Source organism: Dromaius novaehollandiae, chromosome 8, assembly GCF_036370855.1.
Source record: "Dromaius novaehollandiae isolate bDroNov1 chromosome 8, bDroNov1.hap1, whole genome shotgun sequence".
NCBI classification, from domain to species: Eukaryota; Metazoa; Chordata; class Aves; order Casuariiformes; family Dromaiidae; genus Dromaius; species Dromaius novaehollandiae.
In genome coordinates, this window is record NC_088105.1 from 7,622,079 (window position 1) to 7,639,565 (window position 17,487).

At 37.8% G+C, this 17,487-nt stretch overlaps 1 protein-coding gene across 3 annotated transcripts in view; it reads right to left on the bottom strand.

Moving 5' to 3' along the window:
- Positions 1 to 17,487, bottom strand: part of HMCN1 (hemicentin 1) — a 189,191-nt gene that overhangs the window by 108,526 nt on the left and 63,178 nt on the right. For all 3 annotated transcript variants that reach the window (XM_026101129.2, XM_026101130.2, XM_026101128.2), the window contains exons 12-20: positions 10,282 to 10,423; positions 9,805 to 9,932; positions 8,960 to 9,073; positions 7,606 to 7,764; positions 6,664 to 6,858; positions 5,655 to 5,753; positions 4,094 to 4,221; positions 1,927 to 2,071; positions 285 to 397 (exon numbers count right to left, since the gene is read on the bottom strand). In XM_026101129.2, the coding sequence (XP_025956914.2) occupies positions 285 to 397; positions 1,927 to 2,071; positions 4,094 to 4,221; positions 5,655 to 5,753; positions 6,664 to 6,858; positions 7,606 to 7,764; positions 8,960 to 9,073; positions 9,805 to 9,932; positions 10,282 to 10,423 (1,223 nt within the window). The remainder of the gene's footprint in view (positions 1 to 284; positions 398 to 1,926; positions 2,072 to 4,093; positions 4,222 to 5,654; positions 5,754 to 6,663; positions 6,859 to 7,605; positions 7,765 to 8,959; positions 9,074 to 9,804; positions 9,933 to 10,281; positions 10,424 to 17,487) is intronic.

Sequence of the window (17,487 nt, forward strand, 5' to 3'; positions counted from 1 at the left end):
GCAAGTTCCGAATCTCAAAAAATCAACTCACAAGAAGAATATTAACAATTTCTAAATAGAAAGATACAGCAAAGCCTCTCCAAAGAACAGAACCTTGATCTATACCTGGACCACGGCCAGAAATGATTGCTCTAAGAAACAAAAGCAGATGTGAATAAATAGAGATTTCCAGGTCCCTCACGATAAAGGTTTTTGGCTGCCTTTCTTGCATATAGTTTTGATTACAGCTAAATGATGTGCTCAATTTATCTTTCATCATGAACAGCTTGAAGATGAGAAGTTACCTTGGACCAGACAATAGACGGCTTAGGAACTCCACTTGCTTTGCATGGCAATGTTACTGGGATTCCTTCAATGGTACTGAATATCTGCTGTCCATGCTGAATAACAGGCAGAACTAAAAATAAATACATATATTAAACACAGGTAAAACCCAAATTTCAAACCATGGCATATCTCCTATAATAAATTCTGCGTATTCAGCTACTATTTCATACAGAGAGCCAGGAGGGGGAATTTTCTGTCTGTTCTCTGAACGCCAAAATTGACACACACCAATCACTTTGTCCTACGCTATCCAGTCTTTCATTACAACTAGATGCCTGTTCATAATAAAACAAATCAGCCATGGGGGAATCACTGGATTAGGTACATGTAGTTTTCAACTAACTGTAGGTATTTCACCTAGCTGACTGGGGTCATCTCAGAAAGTTTTTGCAACAGTATCCTCTGATGACATTTTAGGTCAGGTTTCCTGAAAGAATACTGTATACCATCCATCCTAGACAGCACGTTTCATAAGAATGGGTTCAGCATTTTTGGTGCTGAATCCATTTCAATCAATGGACAGTATTTTGAACAGACCAGATATAAGAGTGAGAGAGCTGATCACTCTCCAAGCTCCTTCAGTCTTTGTTATAAATGTTAGAAGACTGTGGCAACTGCAATGATGGTTTCTGCAGGGATTGGACTTGCTGTCAAAGGAACTTGATTAAAACCACCAAAACACTTCACAAAATCACAAACAAGGTAACAAGAACTCCAGTTCCACTGCCTACCTGAACTGGTTTTGAATTAACAACAGAGCGAAAAAGCTCAGTATAGCAACCTGTATATCCTACATCTAAAAGAGAGATTTAAAAATATATATATATATTTATGTATATATGTCAATTTCTGTCCTTAAGTTCTGAAAAATTCCAAAACTACTGTTCACATGGAAGACCTTATCAGACAATGAGTAATTGCGTGTATTAACAAAAACAGCTATTTTAACATTAAAGGATGTTCCAGCATCTTCAGTGAAGCTTAAAATAAGTCTCCCATGATTAATTCGACACATGAGAACATTTCAGGCTGTAAACAATGAAGTGGTGGTGACCCCCCACACAGTTAATACAAGAATCTGCAGCTGAAATACAGATGGGTTACCACAATGCTAACACTTGTCCTCCTGTCAGTATAATTTTGGATACTGTTAAAAAAAAGAAGTTTTGCCAAACTCATAATTTATTTTAAGTGCAATACTCCCATGAGTTGTGCTTCCTTTTATCAGTTATGAAATCCCTCTGACAGCACTTGGCATGGCTTTCCAGTAAACTCCCACTTGTGCCTGTTTTGTTAATAAAGTTAGAGATGAAGTCTGCAAAGCACGATCTTCATAGATGTTTAAAAAGGAAGATTTTTCAATACCAGAAAACGGTGGGGTTTTTTTTTATTTTAAAAACAGTCTCAACCAAATAGTTCTCTTCTGTGCATTGGACCCCAATTCTCTCCACATTGCTAAACAAAGTAACATCATTACAAAGAGGAAATTTGAGAAATTAGTATAACTTTAATGAAAAAGCTCTAGTCAGAGCTACTATTAGTAAGAAATGCATTCTCATCTTGAAACTAGCACCAAAGCAAGAAAACAGTGTTCCTCACCATACACGTTAACAGTAGTAGTTTTGTTGTTCGTTCCAGCGACATTACTTGCCATACAGGTATAATCACCTCCATCCTGCAGCCGAACTCTTTCAAGGTGCAGGCTTCCATCACTGCGAACATTAATGTAGGGACTGGGAACCAGCTGCCGAAAGAGTGATGCAATGTTTTACTGAAGAAAACACTTGTTTCACAATATTTACTTTGGGATACAGCGTGACTTGTCTTTACTCTTTCGCCTTTTTTTAAATTATCTGTTCTTCAGGAAAAAGCAACCAGCTCTGAAGTATACATTCCCCTTCTGAGGATGTTGCCCAAGTTTGGCAGATAGGATAATATATATCTTTGTTTTAAGTGCTGGCAGCAGCAACACTTAAAATCCCTTTATTGTGAAAGATAATGAAGAGTTCTAACTCTCAGCAAGAAACAGTACTTTTTAAAAAATTATATATCCTATAGCAACATAAAAAAATTATAGGGATCTTTATCAATCAACTGGAACAGCACTGCCTACAACAAGCTCAGTAATGTGGACTTGCCTTACAGAGAGAGTGTCAGAGTGAGAAATTGTTTCAGTCATGCCCCATTCAGATAAAGGTGCATCCTTCTCTAAATGGAATTCACTTCAATACTTCCATTGGACTGTAGCTTTCGTCATGTGCTTAGAATTACAAAAAACTACTATATAGAGGCATTAGCAACTCCGAGAGAAGCATCCTGCCAGTTTTTCTCACAGAAGTTAGAGCCTGTGTCCATTGCACCTACACAGTCTAAAGAAAAGGCGAACGACTCGCAGTGGCACAAAATTGAGCAGAAAACTCTAGCAGCTTCAAGAGAAGACAGTGCCAGGGTTCTGCTTGGTGACAGTAAACAGTAATTGAGCTGGGTCTCCTTGAAGCCACAAGGGTCAAGGCAGGATTTCACAGGTGGCTGTTGGAGGAGAAATCAGCAGGTACTGACTTGCAGCTATAGTGACAGAAGACATGTATCTAATATAAGATGTGAAAACTCAGGTGAGAAATTTTTGCTGTCATTTCTTTCAATTACAGGCGTGGAGAAGGAGCTTTAGGAGCAATTTGTGAGCCAGATTAAAAGCAGGACTTCATAGGGATCTAAGGCAATAATTTGGCTACTACTAAAGAAATGAAACTTCACTCAGACAACAAACGCAGGTACTGGGTGCATGCAACCTTCCTTTGTGCAGGAGTTATAAACTAGCAATGGTATGCTCTGGAAAGAAAGAGAAAGCATACATGCTTTCAAGTGCTGAACAGTGCACAACTAAGAAAGGAGTGCACAATACAGGGATGCTGACATTTGATCTGATCCCATTGGCTCAGGATCTTAACTCAGTATCTTAAAAAAAGCCTAAAACTACAGAAATTTACTGATATTTTTACAATATCTTTATTTTAAAAGGTAGGGAAAAAGAAACAGTTTTCAGTTACCAAGGATTCAAAATTCCAGCATTTTTGTCACTCTGATGGATATGCTCCACTAGCATTCCTGTATTCAGAGTCTTAGGCTGACATTCAGGAGCTAACTAAAATACATAAAACTGCTGTTACATTAAAAAAAAAAAAAAAAAAGAAGAAGGAAAGAAGGAGGGGAAGAGAGAAAAAGGACAATTCACAAATACTTTGGCTCCTAATTAATTTCTATACCTTCACATCCTCCACTACTGTCCCCTCTTTCCTCATCTATACTTTGTAGTTTTAAATTTCCAGGCATGGGCAGTGATGAAAGTGAGGCATAATGGTGAGGATGCCATACCTCCACTTTTTTATTTTGAACAGTACTCAGCTATCATTTCTCGGGGGGAACGGCTGCACTCGGAATGACAGCCCCTGCAGAAACTCAGCAGCAGCTGCAGCCTTACACACCCAGCCCCTTGGCGGCTCTCAGGGAGGCTGCAGCTCCTGCTGAGTTGAGGCAGTCAGCTGTAATTCAGCAGTCTCAGACACCTGGATCCCTGCTTCCAGTGAGCCAGCCCAATCTTGTGCCACATCTTTATTTGTAAGTGTCAAATCTGTTAGTATATTTGTGCATCAACCTCTGTAAATTAATCAGGTAAGAGAAATACTTTACCAAGTTGCTATCATGGATGAAAATGTCAGTTGCAGATTTCCTCTGTCAAAGAATCTTACATAAAACAAAATATTCTTACCACCATACTGTTTTTAATCCATCTCCGGTCTGGAATGGGGTTTCCAGCAAGCAGTACACATGGCAGAGTGAGCTGCTGTCCCTCAATTACATTGGCTGTGGCTGGGCTTACTCCAATCAGAGGTGTAACTTGAATAAAAAAAGAATTAGAAAAACAATTAGGCAAATCACGCAAAGTATAAAATCTGAACTTTTATTATTCGTCCTTTCACTAACACTACTTGCAGCAGTGTCAGACAAAGGTCTCCTTGTGCAAGGTACTATGCGCATATGGTGGAACAAACGTTTCTTATGGTGAAAATCATATGATTTAAATAGAGAAAAAAGAGAAGGGGAAAAACATAACAGTCAAACAGCATGATAGTGCGAACACACTTAAAAAGTGTATTTGAGAGAGCTCTGGTATCAGAAACACCAATGATGAAGGCAGAAGAAACAAAGTGAAGGGATGGGGTAACATAGGAGAGAAAAGAAAGTTGAGGAAATGCACATAAAATGACCCTAAGGCTAAGGAACTGCAGCAAAAGGAAGATGCTGTCCAGCTGAAACTGGATCCAATACAGTATTTCCTTGAAAACTTAAGTTTCCATGGACACCAAGTTGATGTATTATTTTTCCTCACTGGGGCAAAACACTGAAGAATAAAAACAGCAGGTTTGGTGAGGGCAATATGTAAGTAGTGGTTTCCTCTGGGCATAAAACTTGAAGTTTTAGAATAGAGGTCAACAACCTGGCCAAAAATTCTGTGTGCTCTGTAAAGATCCAACGGAAAGCCCTTGTATACACACACAGCACGTTACTTTTAAATAATGGGGATTAAAAAAACACTTTTAAATTGGTAAAAACATCTTGTCTATCAAATGTCACTAGCATACAGACTCCCACCACATGTTTTACGATAACAAATGTTTTCTTTGATGGCAGATGGACCTCCATTCCTATGCTCCCACAAATATATACATTCCATAGCATTATTTCCTCCTTTTATTGCCAATTGTCCAACTGAGATAATAAACAATTTCTTAATAGCACAGCTATTGTCAAGACTGGATGTTTACAGTCTTCTTGGATCACTTCCCAATTACATCAACACAATGCCCTAAGCAATTTCATTGCTGCTTTTTATTTTTAAGATGAATTAGATGGCCGGAAATTCATCACAAGCACTGAGCACTATGGTGATTTTTCATTCCTTAATAAATTTACTTAGGTATAAGAAACAGATGAAAGAAAAATCACTTTGAAAGGTCCATTTAATAAAGTGTAGACGGAATTAATTCAAATTATTGTAGACAGTCAAAAGGCAATGTTCAAACATGCAAAATTCACTAAATTCAATTATAATGTATCATGCAAATATCTTCTGCTTCAGTTTGTGTAGAAGACTACATACATGCAAATGTAGCCTAAGATACAAGCATATAGATTTGTCACTGTGTATGTATACAGCACACAGACATCCTATTTGTTGTACAAATACCAGCAAGTATCATGTATTCCAGGCACGTTCCAGGTACTGAAATGCTGCTTTTACTGATGTCACTGACATTAACCAGTCTTACCCAATCCAGTTACTGTGATTGTGGCTGGCTGTGACTGAATCTTTCCAAACTGGTTTTCAGCTTCACAGATGTAAGTCCCCTCATCACTGACCCACAAATCTGGAAGAAGAAGAAGAAGGAAAAAAAGATCAGATTACAGTGTCTTAAATGATTTCCAAAAGTTTCAATATACCTATACCCTATGCTTACATCTTTCACTTTTAAAATACTTTTTTTGTCAGACTATTCATTTCCATTGGTCACAAAGCAATGAAGCAATGACTTTGTGAGAGCTTAACTAAAAAAGTACTACATATATATGGTACTTTTCATCACTTTAGATACAGTATACGCTTTAATACAGTGTATACTAATATGTATATATAGTGTATGATAGTATACTATATATCCACACATACATACACTATCATAAATTATACATAGCAACATCTCTCTTTATGTGTGCAGACGCCTACACAGCAGTGTATCACATAAAATTTAATGCACTATACACGCAGTAGAGAGGAATTACTTCACCCATGCTGATCACGTTCAGGAGGGAATAAAATAGCTAATTAAGAAAAGAGAAAAATACCATTTAACGTTTGGTTGACTGAAATGCTCCAGGTAACTGGAATCACAAAGACACTGGCAGAATTTCCAGTTATTTACCCAAATTAGGACTTGGCTAAAACAGTGATTTTAACACTTCTCAAAAAAAAAAAAGAAAAATATCTGCTACTCTTCAATGTCAATGGAGACCATAACCTACATATATTTAACAGAAATATAATTATTTCTATGCATAAGAGTGAAGTCAAATGACCAAACACAATAAATTCTCAAATTCATGGGAAAACAATCTGCATATCAAGAGCAATGCAGGCAGTATCAAAACCAGAATCTCTGTAAAAATGCTAAATTTCAGCAAAGTTAACTGAACATGATAAAGTAGCATAGCAACTTAAATGCATTGCATATGTCATATTTCCTCACAATATGTTTTCCTCAAAAAATTCAGTCCACCTACTATTAATAGACAGAGCTCCTGTTCTGAGTTGACTGATGGAACTAACTGCAAATGGTCTTGAGAAAAGGGAAGCACCATTCAGCCGCCTCCACTTAACCTTTGGTTCTGGGTAACCCTGAACATAGCAAGGCAGTGTGATGTTTGAGCCAATGTCCACGGATTCATCACTGGGTTCCTGAGTGAAAACAGGGGGAGCTGGAAAAAAAGGAGTACACAAAAAGCAAGTCAGGGAAGCAACATGACACTAGCATTCTGCTTATGCTATTGGCAACCTAAATTTATATCCTACTATGCACATTTACTCTCCTAACAACTGATTCCCAAATCCAACAACACCCTGCAAATGCATCCTTGCATATTCTATGTTTATAATGGGGAGCTCAGAAATGGGCTAATCACCTCAAAAACATGAAGACACAGCCACCCCCTTCAGAAGAAAGTACATGCCCAGGTTTTAGCATTGTTACGTTCCTCCTTTCCTGGAAAGAGCTTGGCTTGTTATCCAGAAAGCACATGTACCTGACAGGGACATGCATTTATAACCGGACGTGACATGTCAGGCCACAGGCAATTCAAAGAATTGGGGAAAGAGGAGAGGAATGACTAATTTACAATAACCTTATATGGTAACTTAAGTTGGTATAACAAATCCTCTTCTTGAGAACTATGCGAGGTTGAGGTTTGAACAGTTTTCCTCTCTCATTCTCTCTCCCTCATCATAACTTACACGCTTTGCAAAAGAAGTAAGAGTGAAGGAAAACTGGAGTCCAAATGAGACAAGGAAACTTAATGAACACCACTAAAAAGGTGTTCCTAGAATATACAGCTATTTGAATACCTATGCATTTTTGTCACAAAAGCTTAGATAAATAAGGGCACCAATAACCAGATACAGAAATACTGAAATCATAGTATTTATTATCTAAATTACAAGCTACTTACAGCCAACATCTAGGGTTATTTTTCCAGAGGCTCTCCCTGCATCATTGGTAGCCACACAAGTATAATCACCAGCATCCAGATCTTGTGTTTCCTGAATCTTCAAAAGACCCTGATGACTATCAATAATGAGAAACGCAGATGCCCTCAACTCTAAGTCACCTAAGTCCAGACAGAAAAAAGTAACTTAAATATCACAGGGTATTTACCAAAGTTATTCCAACAAAATAGCATCAAGTTTGAGACTATGTCACAACATGACTGTATTCACTTAGCAAATAACTTCTCTGACTTCCATTCAACTGAGTGGGAAAATTCGTTACTGCAAATTTCTTCTTATTTATTTATTTTACAAGTAGGATATAAACCCAAGTAACTTTGGATGGAGATCAGCATTAGGACAGTACGTAAGACTGTATTTCTCCTTCCCAAATCAGGGATTAAGTGTGGCTATCACTTGTCTGCCAGCTCCTTACCAAATGAGCAACTCCGCAGAATCAAGAAAACAGCTCTGCTACCTCACACTCAGCAGTAGCCACAATATTATTGTGTAACATTCAAAATTGGCCCATATGTACTCTTTGGGATGAGTACCAAAGCCTGTTGACTCCAGCTCTAGAATATGAGACAATCATCAACTAGCTGAGTTCAGAAGCAGCTCACTCTAAGGGAAGGTTATTTGCAAACAGACCACAACAGGTTTTGCGCTTGTCTCCAGCCACTGTCAGAGATGAAAGACTGAGTGAATGAGCCATCTGTTGGCAATATCTACCAAACAAGACTGCTGGTATTCCAGAAAATAGTCAGGAAGGTGGTTCACACAACTACATGCAGCAGCTGACTGCTTTTTCTGAGAATAAAGGATCAGTTTTGAGACGGGATTCTCTGACTCCCGTTTAACTATAAAAACCTCCTTCATTTGTGATACCCAATAGCCTGCTTCACTACTTAATAAATTATAGCAGAGACCTCCGCAATTTGGAAGAAGGAACAAATAAAAAATTCTTAGGCTTTGCAAAGAACTTGGAGGAAACATCCAAAGGCAAAAATAGAAAGATGCTTTGAGATTTTTGTAACGTATCTGAACATTTTCTGACAAAGAACAAACCTTATTTAAGAAGGCAAGAGACTCAACTCTGTCTTGTTACTTATGTTACGATATGTTTATTCACTGGATTTAAACAGGAGCAAGAATTTATGCTCTAGAGGTCATGTGCTGCATCTTCTAGATCAGAAGACTTCATAGGTCAGTCACTGGTTGAATACTACGCAAGCTTTTGAGAAAATGAAGTCACTTCAAGATCACTGTTTAAAATACTACTGCTTAAGTAAATAAACTAAACACAAAGAAATGCACCTTTAAACCATTTAACTTGGGGATGTGGGATTCCAGTTGTTTTACATTCCATAATAGTTGTGTCTCCAAGGGCAACCAGAATTTCACTTTGAACTATGGTCAATGTTGGGGCCTCTAAAAAAAAATATAGAAAAGAAATGAATTCTTCATCCAAAGCATATACCATTTTTTAAGATGCATATCGTGAAAGACTAACTTTCTCTTTTTAGGTGGACAGAATATTTATATTAAAAATCAAACAGACTTGCAAAACACGTAGGGTGATTGCCAAACACTGACAGACAGGAAAAAGAAGAGTTTGGAATGTCCAGAGCACCTGGACCATGAGCATAATATACAGGAATTCAAGTAAAGAAATGAAAGAGCTTGATCAAGTAGGAAGTGAAAAGACTCAGAGTATCTCTCTCTTCAGCTAGATATTAGTTATCAAGAGCTTTAGTACACTACTATTATTAAATTTATTCCAATTCAGTAAAACATATGTTATTGTGGTGTTTAGAGGACACGATATGGTTCAGGACTCCAGAATTCTAAACACACTACAGGAATTCACAAAAACGTGGTTTCCTCCAAAGACCTATTCAGTTACCCTACTTCAATACCTGATCTTAGTCTTCTCTCAAAAATAGAATAAGCAGAAATATCAAGCCCAAGATATCTAACAACACTGCTTGGATTTGAACAAAAAACAAAAGGGACATTTGTGAGCTGTTCAACATCTTTCCTCAATTTTTAGGAATTTCTACTGGAATGTTCTGCACAGCTCTGTAAATATTAATGTTTCCTCACCAATCATGTATTAGTTTGCTCTTTAATTTCATTGCATTGTTTCTTTTCATGCTTACCAATGTAGATAAGATTGGATGTCTGTTTCTCTGTCCCAGCTGAGTTACTTGCCAAGCAGCCATAAAGTCCTGCATCTTTTGGAATTGCCTTTCTTATGATTAAGGTACCTTCTGGGGTCAATCTATACCTGCGAATAAACAGAGAACATAAGAAAAAAAAAAAATTGTAAGTCCACAACTCCAAGCAGCAGCAGCCCCACAACCAGATGGCTTACAAAGAAGTATCATTGTTTTTTTTCTTACAATAAACAACAATATTTGGTATTATTTTAATCTCTCAGAGGATTTCAGTGCATTTGGTGAACAGCATCAAATTGAAATTAAAGAGCCATAAAGGTGAAGTTTGAGGTACAAGTTCCTGAAACTCACAGACTCCTGTGGAAGAAATGCTCAGAATATTTTAGCATTCTTCAAAACTTCTTTCACAAACAGGAAAAAAAAAAAAAAAAAAGAGAGAAAACTATAGCTAGCCCCTACCTGTTTGAACCAATAATAAACATTTCGTTATATGTCCACACTACTGTTGGTTTTGGATAACCTGTTGCAGAACACCTGATAGACACTTCCGAGCCTTCCGTAAAAGTTTGATTCTTAGGCGAGATGACAACCCTAGGTGGTTCTATGAAAAGAAATAAAAAATAGCAAATTAAAAAGATCCATTTTGCAAACACAGATGATAGCTGCTTTCTTCTAGTTCTCAAACAGTAGTACTGTGAGAAAACAGTCCTAATAGAGACATGAACGCTTCCTTCCAACTACCTCCATTAAACACAGGCAATGACCATTGGAGACCCATGAATTGCATTATAAGGCTAGTTGCTACACTGAAATACAAATAACCTGTGTTCATGACATTCTTTAAAGTCCCTTTACCTAGAACGTTATTCAGACAGTTCATATTTCTTGAATTAGTTACGTTTCCTTAGACCCCAGCCCCTTCTTCTCTTCCTTGAGCTTCCAATTTCTCAGCATAAAACATGCATGCCTTTATAAAAGGACAATATTAAGTCAGGATTCAGCTTACAGAGGCCAAATTAATTCACATGCCTGCACTTTGTATTGAGCTACGGAATACAGAGCTCCCAAATGTGGACACCAGTTCTGACAAAAAGCCAGAAGAGACCAGTAAGTACCCTTTATAGGTTTCCTCGATGACAGTAAAAGACCAGCAACACTATTCACTGTGGCAACTGACATTTTATTCCATACTACGTATGTTTTTGTCTGGTTATAGTGGACAGAAAAAGACCCACATCACTCACTGTCTGAAAAAGTAGAAATTTACAGTACTAACTGTTGCCATTTTGCCTTTGTTAAAGCATAGAAGTGGCTACTATTGGATCAGAGGCATCAATTTTAATTTTAGGAGTTTTGGCTTCTGCTAATCATGCGCTGCCTGAGTTTTAGTATATTTGTGTGCAGAATATCTTTCATCTAGCACTCTTAGACTGAAAGCCTAAGCCTGCTCTTGCTTTTTGGAGACTAAAAGAGGCTGAATACATGTACACAGAGGATGAAGCCAGAGCTGGTCTGCACAGCTCGCTCCTATTAGCTTCAGTGGGAACTCCACCGTCGTAGAGACTCAGATGACAGATGTCTGACAAGCTTCTATTGCTCCTAAGGAAAAACAGGTAATAGCCAGTAAACACAATGCATTTGCGTGAGGCAGAACCCATTAGGACAGCGGACCTGAAAGTGTACTGACAGGCAACTTCCAGGATAACAGCATAGCTCATCCTAATTTAGTCTGTGATAACAAGAAGAGAAAGAAGCAGCCCTCCCACAAACTAGTTTCTCTGGAAGGACTAATACCCATTTGATTATCACTGTGTGGAGGAAAATTCTTTTCTAAGTTTTATGTTTTAATGCTATTTGCTTAAAAAGATAATTGACTAAAAAAATACAGTGTTTCTGCCAAGAAAGCAGAATTTGCTTCACTTTTTCTTAGAAGGCGTTGAATGTTCTTGAAGTGTGTTAGGAGTGAAGTAGGCTCTGCTTTCTTACAGGGCAGAAACACTATTTTTTTAGGCAACGATCTTTTTCAAGTAAATAGCATTAAAACATAGAACTCCGAAAAGACTTGTCCTCCCCCCAACATCAGCATACTTAACGAGAAGGGGTTAGTGATGTGCTGCTGCTGATGGAAGAACTGAGACAGTGAAAAATTAAATGATTTTTCACAGGCTCAAACATCAAGTTCAGGGTATCCCCAAAAATAAATAAATAAAAAGGCCATTTCTTCACCTTTTACATGGATGGGTTTATCAAGAGTAGCACAGGTTTGGGAAATATGCACTAGAAAGGCTATAGACATTATCAATCAAGTCAGGTAACACTTTAACTGACTTTAACAAGATGTCTGTACTTGAGCATATGCAACTTCACTTGAAAATACGGACTACTTAAATCACATTACATCCACAAGTACATCAACAGTACATAAACAGTCCCATGGCTATTAGCCATTTTACTGCGTGCCCTGATCACAGTTCTGATAGAATGATTTGTCCTGTAATATATCTTCATTGAACACGAGACCAAGTTTCTTAAGGAGCATAAAAGGAGTTTTAAGATATAATCAGTGGTAACATCAGCATACAAGTCATGCACATAAAAGTACACTACACAGGTTAAATAAGTTATTTCAAGTATTTGCACTATGTTTTGTGTTTTGAGTTTCATGAAAAAATCAGGTTTGTTAGCATTTCATGAAAACTTATATGCCACACCTATTAAGCGTATAAACCCTTTAAAGGAAAGTGTTACTGCTGTTTTAAGGAAGACTTTTTTGATGCGATATGTCTCCTGGTGCTCTGTTGGGGTACTCTGGATAGCAGAACTACTGCCAGGACTTGATGACTTTGTTTTCAGCCATTAACTGGCTGTGTGAGCTTGGAGAAGAGTCTGAGACCCATAAGCAAACATGCATTAAAAAACCCCCACAGAGCTATACTGCCAAAGACAATGACCACATTTGCATGAGGAGAACAACGAATAAATTAAATAACAAATAATTTACATATAGAGTTACAAAACTGTAAACTTAGATGTAGTTATATAATGTCTTATGACTTGCTTTCTTAATTTTATGTTCCTTAACCTTCCCCAAGTTCTTTACTTTTCCATCTATACAGTGAACTTAATACCATCTGCAGAGTTGTATCAAGTCCCTGCACGGTTTCATAAAGGGTCTGAATTTACCAATATCTTGGAAGACAGACACTGGAGGAAGGCATAGCCATCGTTCCAGAAGTACTAGAATTAAATCCAGATAAGAGGGGGCAGGGAGAGCGAAGAAATGGATGCAAATTACAGAATTGTCCTCGAGTGATTCATGATGTGCACAGCCTTCTCAGCTATTTTTATTCTGTTTTAAATCCTGCCAAGAGACACTGGGAGATGTTTTGCATGCTCTGGTCTTGGGGAAGGTCTACTCTCATGTTGATATTAGAAGACTGTTTGGCTCCAGCGGCGATTACACACTGAGCTTTGACAACACACCATTGACCACGCAGTTACTTTCACACAACAACATCATCAGGTGAGCAGAAGGTGGCCGGAATAAGACTTACATTTAACATACAAGCATTCTGCTGGTTTGTACTCTTCCGGAGACAAAAAAAAAAAGAGACAACATACACAGTTGCAATACCAACAAGAATCAGCGAGGCCACATTTGGCACTAATTAAGCAGCTTGTTTCTTACTCGGAGTAACCACAGAGGCATACAGAATGGGCTTTCTCATATGGCAGGGTAATTGTCTTTGTTTCACTTTGTTCTTTAGTAAATCACAGGGCAAAACCTGTATGCGGGCAAGCGAGGAGCCCAAGCTCCTTACAGTACCCCTACCAAGCCCATTCAAATCCCTAGAGAAAGCCTTTTAAATGGAGGTCATGTGCAAAGCCTCTGAAGAGAATGGCTGTTAGCCTGTAGATATCCTCATCCGAGGCATTCATGCTTGTAACCTTCATGGGCCCTAATATTCATTAAAGCCGTGTCAAGCAGTTAACATGAATAAAGGAGAGCAATTACCAAATTTTTATTTCATATAGTATAAAAAACCCTTATCTTTTATTAGAAAGTCCCTTTAGTTTTTACTAACAGTGTATTTTTCATTATCTTATGCACTTTTTTTCTTAACTGGAACTTTTCCCCAAAAGCCAGCATGCAGCTGGTATTGACTGAACCATTATCTGTAAAAAATCAATACTTTGTGTAGAGCACCTTCGAGAGTCTTTCTTGCCTTTTTACTATTTCCAAGAATGATGTTTGGAAAGCTGCAAGATTCAAACTGTTCATCTGACAAGCAATGCACTAACAATGCTGAGTAAAACAACTACTTAAGTTTACCTAGACCAAAAATCATAATGTAAGAATGTAACAACTTCAGCAGCTGGCACACACTGGTTGCAATTTTTTAAGGTTTGATTTTTGCAAAATTGCGCTTCCTCAAAACCTTAAGGTAAACATTCAGGCACTGCTACATGCACCCGAGCAGAATTCTAGCAGGGAATATATGGAACCCCTTCCTGGGGTCCAGGATATAAGCTCTTCACTAGTGGTTCCCTATACTTATGACCCATTCTTGTTAGCACCAATTAAAAAGAGAAGGATCTGAACTGAATTCCATGGACTTCAAACTACCAAGATACTGCAAGAGCACACGTTTATGACAAACCCCTACTTTAAGTTGTACAGGGACTCTAACGCTGGTCTGAAAAATTAATAGTTTCTTTAGACTGGGAAGGATTGTGTGACCACAGCAATGTCTATGAATTCTTACGTGGACTACAAGTTTTATAGATATACCTTTGCTTTTCAGTGGAAGTACACAAATGGAAACATATGACTTTGATCTCAAATTTTCTGAAAGCCTCCATTATGTTAGTGTCAAGAATGAACTCCAGAAAAAAAGAAAAAACAAAAACAAAAAACCACAATCCTCTGCTATTATGATAGCTATAAACACATATCTATAAGCAAGACAGAAGACGGATTCAGCTCTTCTCTGTTCAAAGGACGTTGACTTTTGCATCAAAGAACATTGCTGAGAGTTTAACTGTGTTTTACTTCCTATCCTAAGAAGAGTGGAACGGGCTACAATGGTAACGGACTTTCACTAGTAACTTTAAACTATGCAGCTTGGAAAAGATTAACTCATCATCTAAGACAGCTCCAAACAACAGCTTAGAAAGAACCATCTGAACTGCTTTCCATTCTTTAGGATTGAACAACTTGCATTTAATTTATTATTTATTATTTATTTTCTATACTTGAAATAGCAAAAAAAAAAAAAAAAAAAAAAAGCAGTAATACTTCAATTATTTCCTTTTTTGCTTTGTGTTTAAATTGAGCACTATGACAAATTTCTCCTTATCCATTATTACAGTGTACATCCACATACGTAAGCGATGAATATTCAAATGATCATTTACACAGAGATCTCATAGAATAAGATGCTTATTTCCCTGTTACCTCTTTTCAGAGAAGAGGAAAAATTCAGGCAACGAAGCACTGGATAATGCCCAGGAGGCAATTTTCCTCTTGTCCATCTAAGCAGTCTCTTCCCTGGAAGTAGTCCAGATGTACATAGTTGCATATGCATCTTCATGTTGAAGGTCATATTGTGTTCAGTCCTGGCTTCTGCTCCTAGTCTGGGATGTATCTGAGCATTACCATTGCTGTGGCCAAGTCAAGTCACATACATTGTCCCTTGGACAATTTTTTTTACCTGGATTTCAAGCTGTAAATGGGCTGATAAATGTCCACATAATTCCCTAATGCAGATAGCACGCATGCACCTTGCCAGGCTAATAAGTCCTACTTTCTCCCACTGCGCATTTAATGTAGACAGCACTCTTTCCAAGCATTGGCTTGGCAAAAGATCACTCAGGAGACTGTTATTACAACAGTGACCCCCAAAGTCAACCATATACTTTAGTTCTTATGAGAGCAGGTAGAACACACAGTAAGTATGCTGATTTCTTGCGTCCAGCATGGCTTAGGTTTTCCTAGCACTTAGCTCTAAGTGCCACCTTTAATCAGATGCTAAAACCTTTTCTGTTGTGATGGCGATACCAGACAGCCATTTAAACTTTAAAAAAGGTTCAGCAAATAGACAGATTCAGGAAACCCACTACACTATGGATAGAACAAGAACTACGGCAGGTATGATTTTATTCTGTCTGTACATTCAGACAGAGAAAAGTGTCAGAGTAAAAAGCTGACCTGCACGTTATTCATCAATAATCTCCACAGACAGCCGCTGACACTTCATTGCCTCAAATGCCTCAGTTGTGTGACCCTCTTGTTAATCTATTGTTACAACGCTCCAGAGGCCGAGAGCACTGAAATCAAACTTCTCCACTAATCCCTGGCATAAACAGCAAAAGCCGTAAAAGTTTCTACATACTATACAGCTGTGTTGTAGAGGGAAAAGATAGCTGCAATCCTCAAAAAAGTATTTCATTTTCTGGTTTGAGTAAGTAAGAGTAGACAACATGCAAAAATCAAGGCAACCCATAAATTTACATTTAGCAACATCCACATTTCAGGGATCAGAGTTTTAACTGCACTTTTCTCAAAATCCAACAGGGTCAATATTACTTATGTGGGTGAAAAACACCAAGAACGTTTTATAGCTATTAAAACAAGAAACTCAATATTCAACCTTATAAATATGCATATAACAGACTAATTTTTGCGTACGAGACTAATGAACTGGAAAGAAAAAGTTTACATGATCACAGAATTTCCCTCATCACTGAGAGATATATCACTGAAAAGATGTGTCTATCAATGTTTCAAGCCTCACACTGCCACAGTATGTTCTTCCAGGCCTTTGATAAAATTAATGAAGCACCTGAAAAAAAGTAGAGAATGCCCTGACAAATTCACCCATGTTTCCACAGCAGACCCATTTGTTAAGAGAGAAGGCACGAGTAAGTCATACTATGTAGACCGCATATAACAACGTCCAAAACAGACTGTATACTTAACAGTTAGTTGCAACACTGAACCCACAATAATACAAATCCTAGAAGGCTCCTATAGATTGTACTCCCTGTAATGTACAAAACAGCATTTAGCGACCTTTCCAACTACTCTGAGCAGTACACTGCCATGCCAAAATTAAACACAACTTTTAAAAGGGATCTTCATCTAGCTTTGCTCATTGCTGGTGTGCAACACTTAGTATAGTAAGTTCTTATTAACATGGAGTGGGACTGGGGAAAAAAAAAATGGGAGAAAGAAAAGTCAACTCTCATTCAAGTTTTCAATCTGTATTTGTATAGCTGTTGGCACAAAAATCAGATGGACATTCTCTTTCAGAAGCAGCATTATCAAACTGAAAACTTTCAAAACAAGGGCTTACTATAATCCAGACGCTGGGTTATTTTTAGAGCTGCTAGCATTTCTTCTCTGACTTAACTGCCACTCCAGAAAGAAAGTGGGGACAAAAGTAGTGTCTATTCTCTTACAATCCAAAATTCAGAGACCTATATGGAGCTGTCCCAGCAATGATTTAATTCAACCCCCTGGATTACCTGCAACTACACAAAGCATGAATCCATCCTAATCTATTAATAAGATGTCAAATTTCCTTCTTTGGGATTTTAATATGACAATCTTTTAAAGCTTTTTCTTCTTAAATATAGCCACCCTTTACTCTTTTGCTGCCA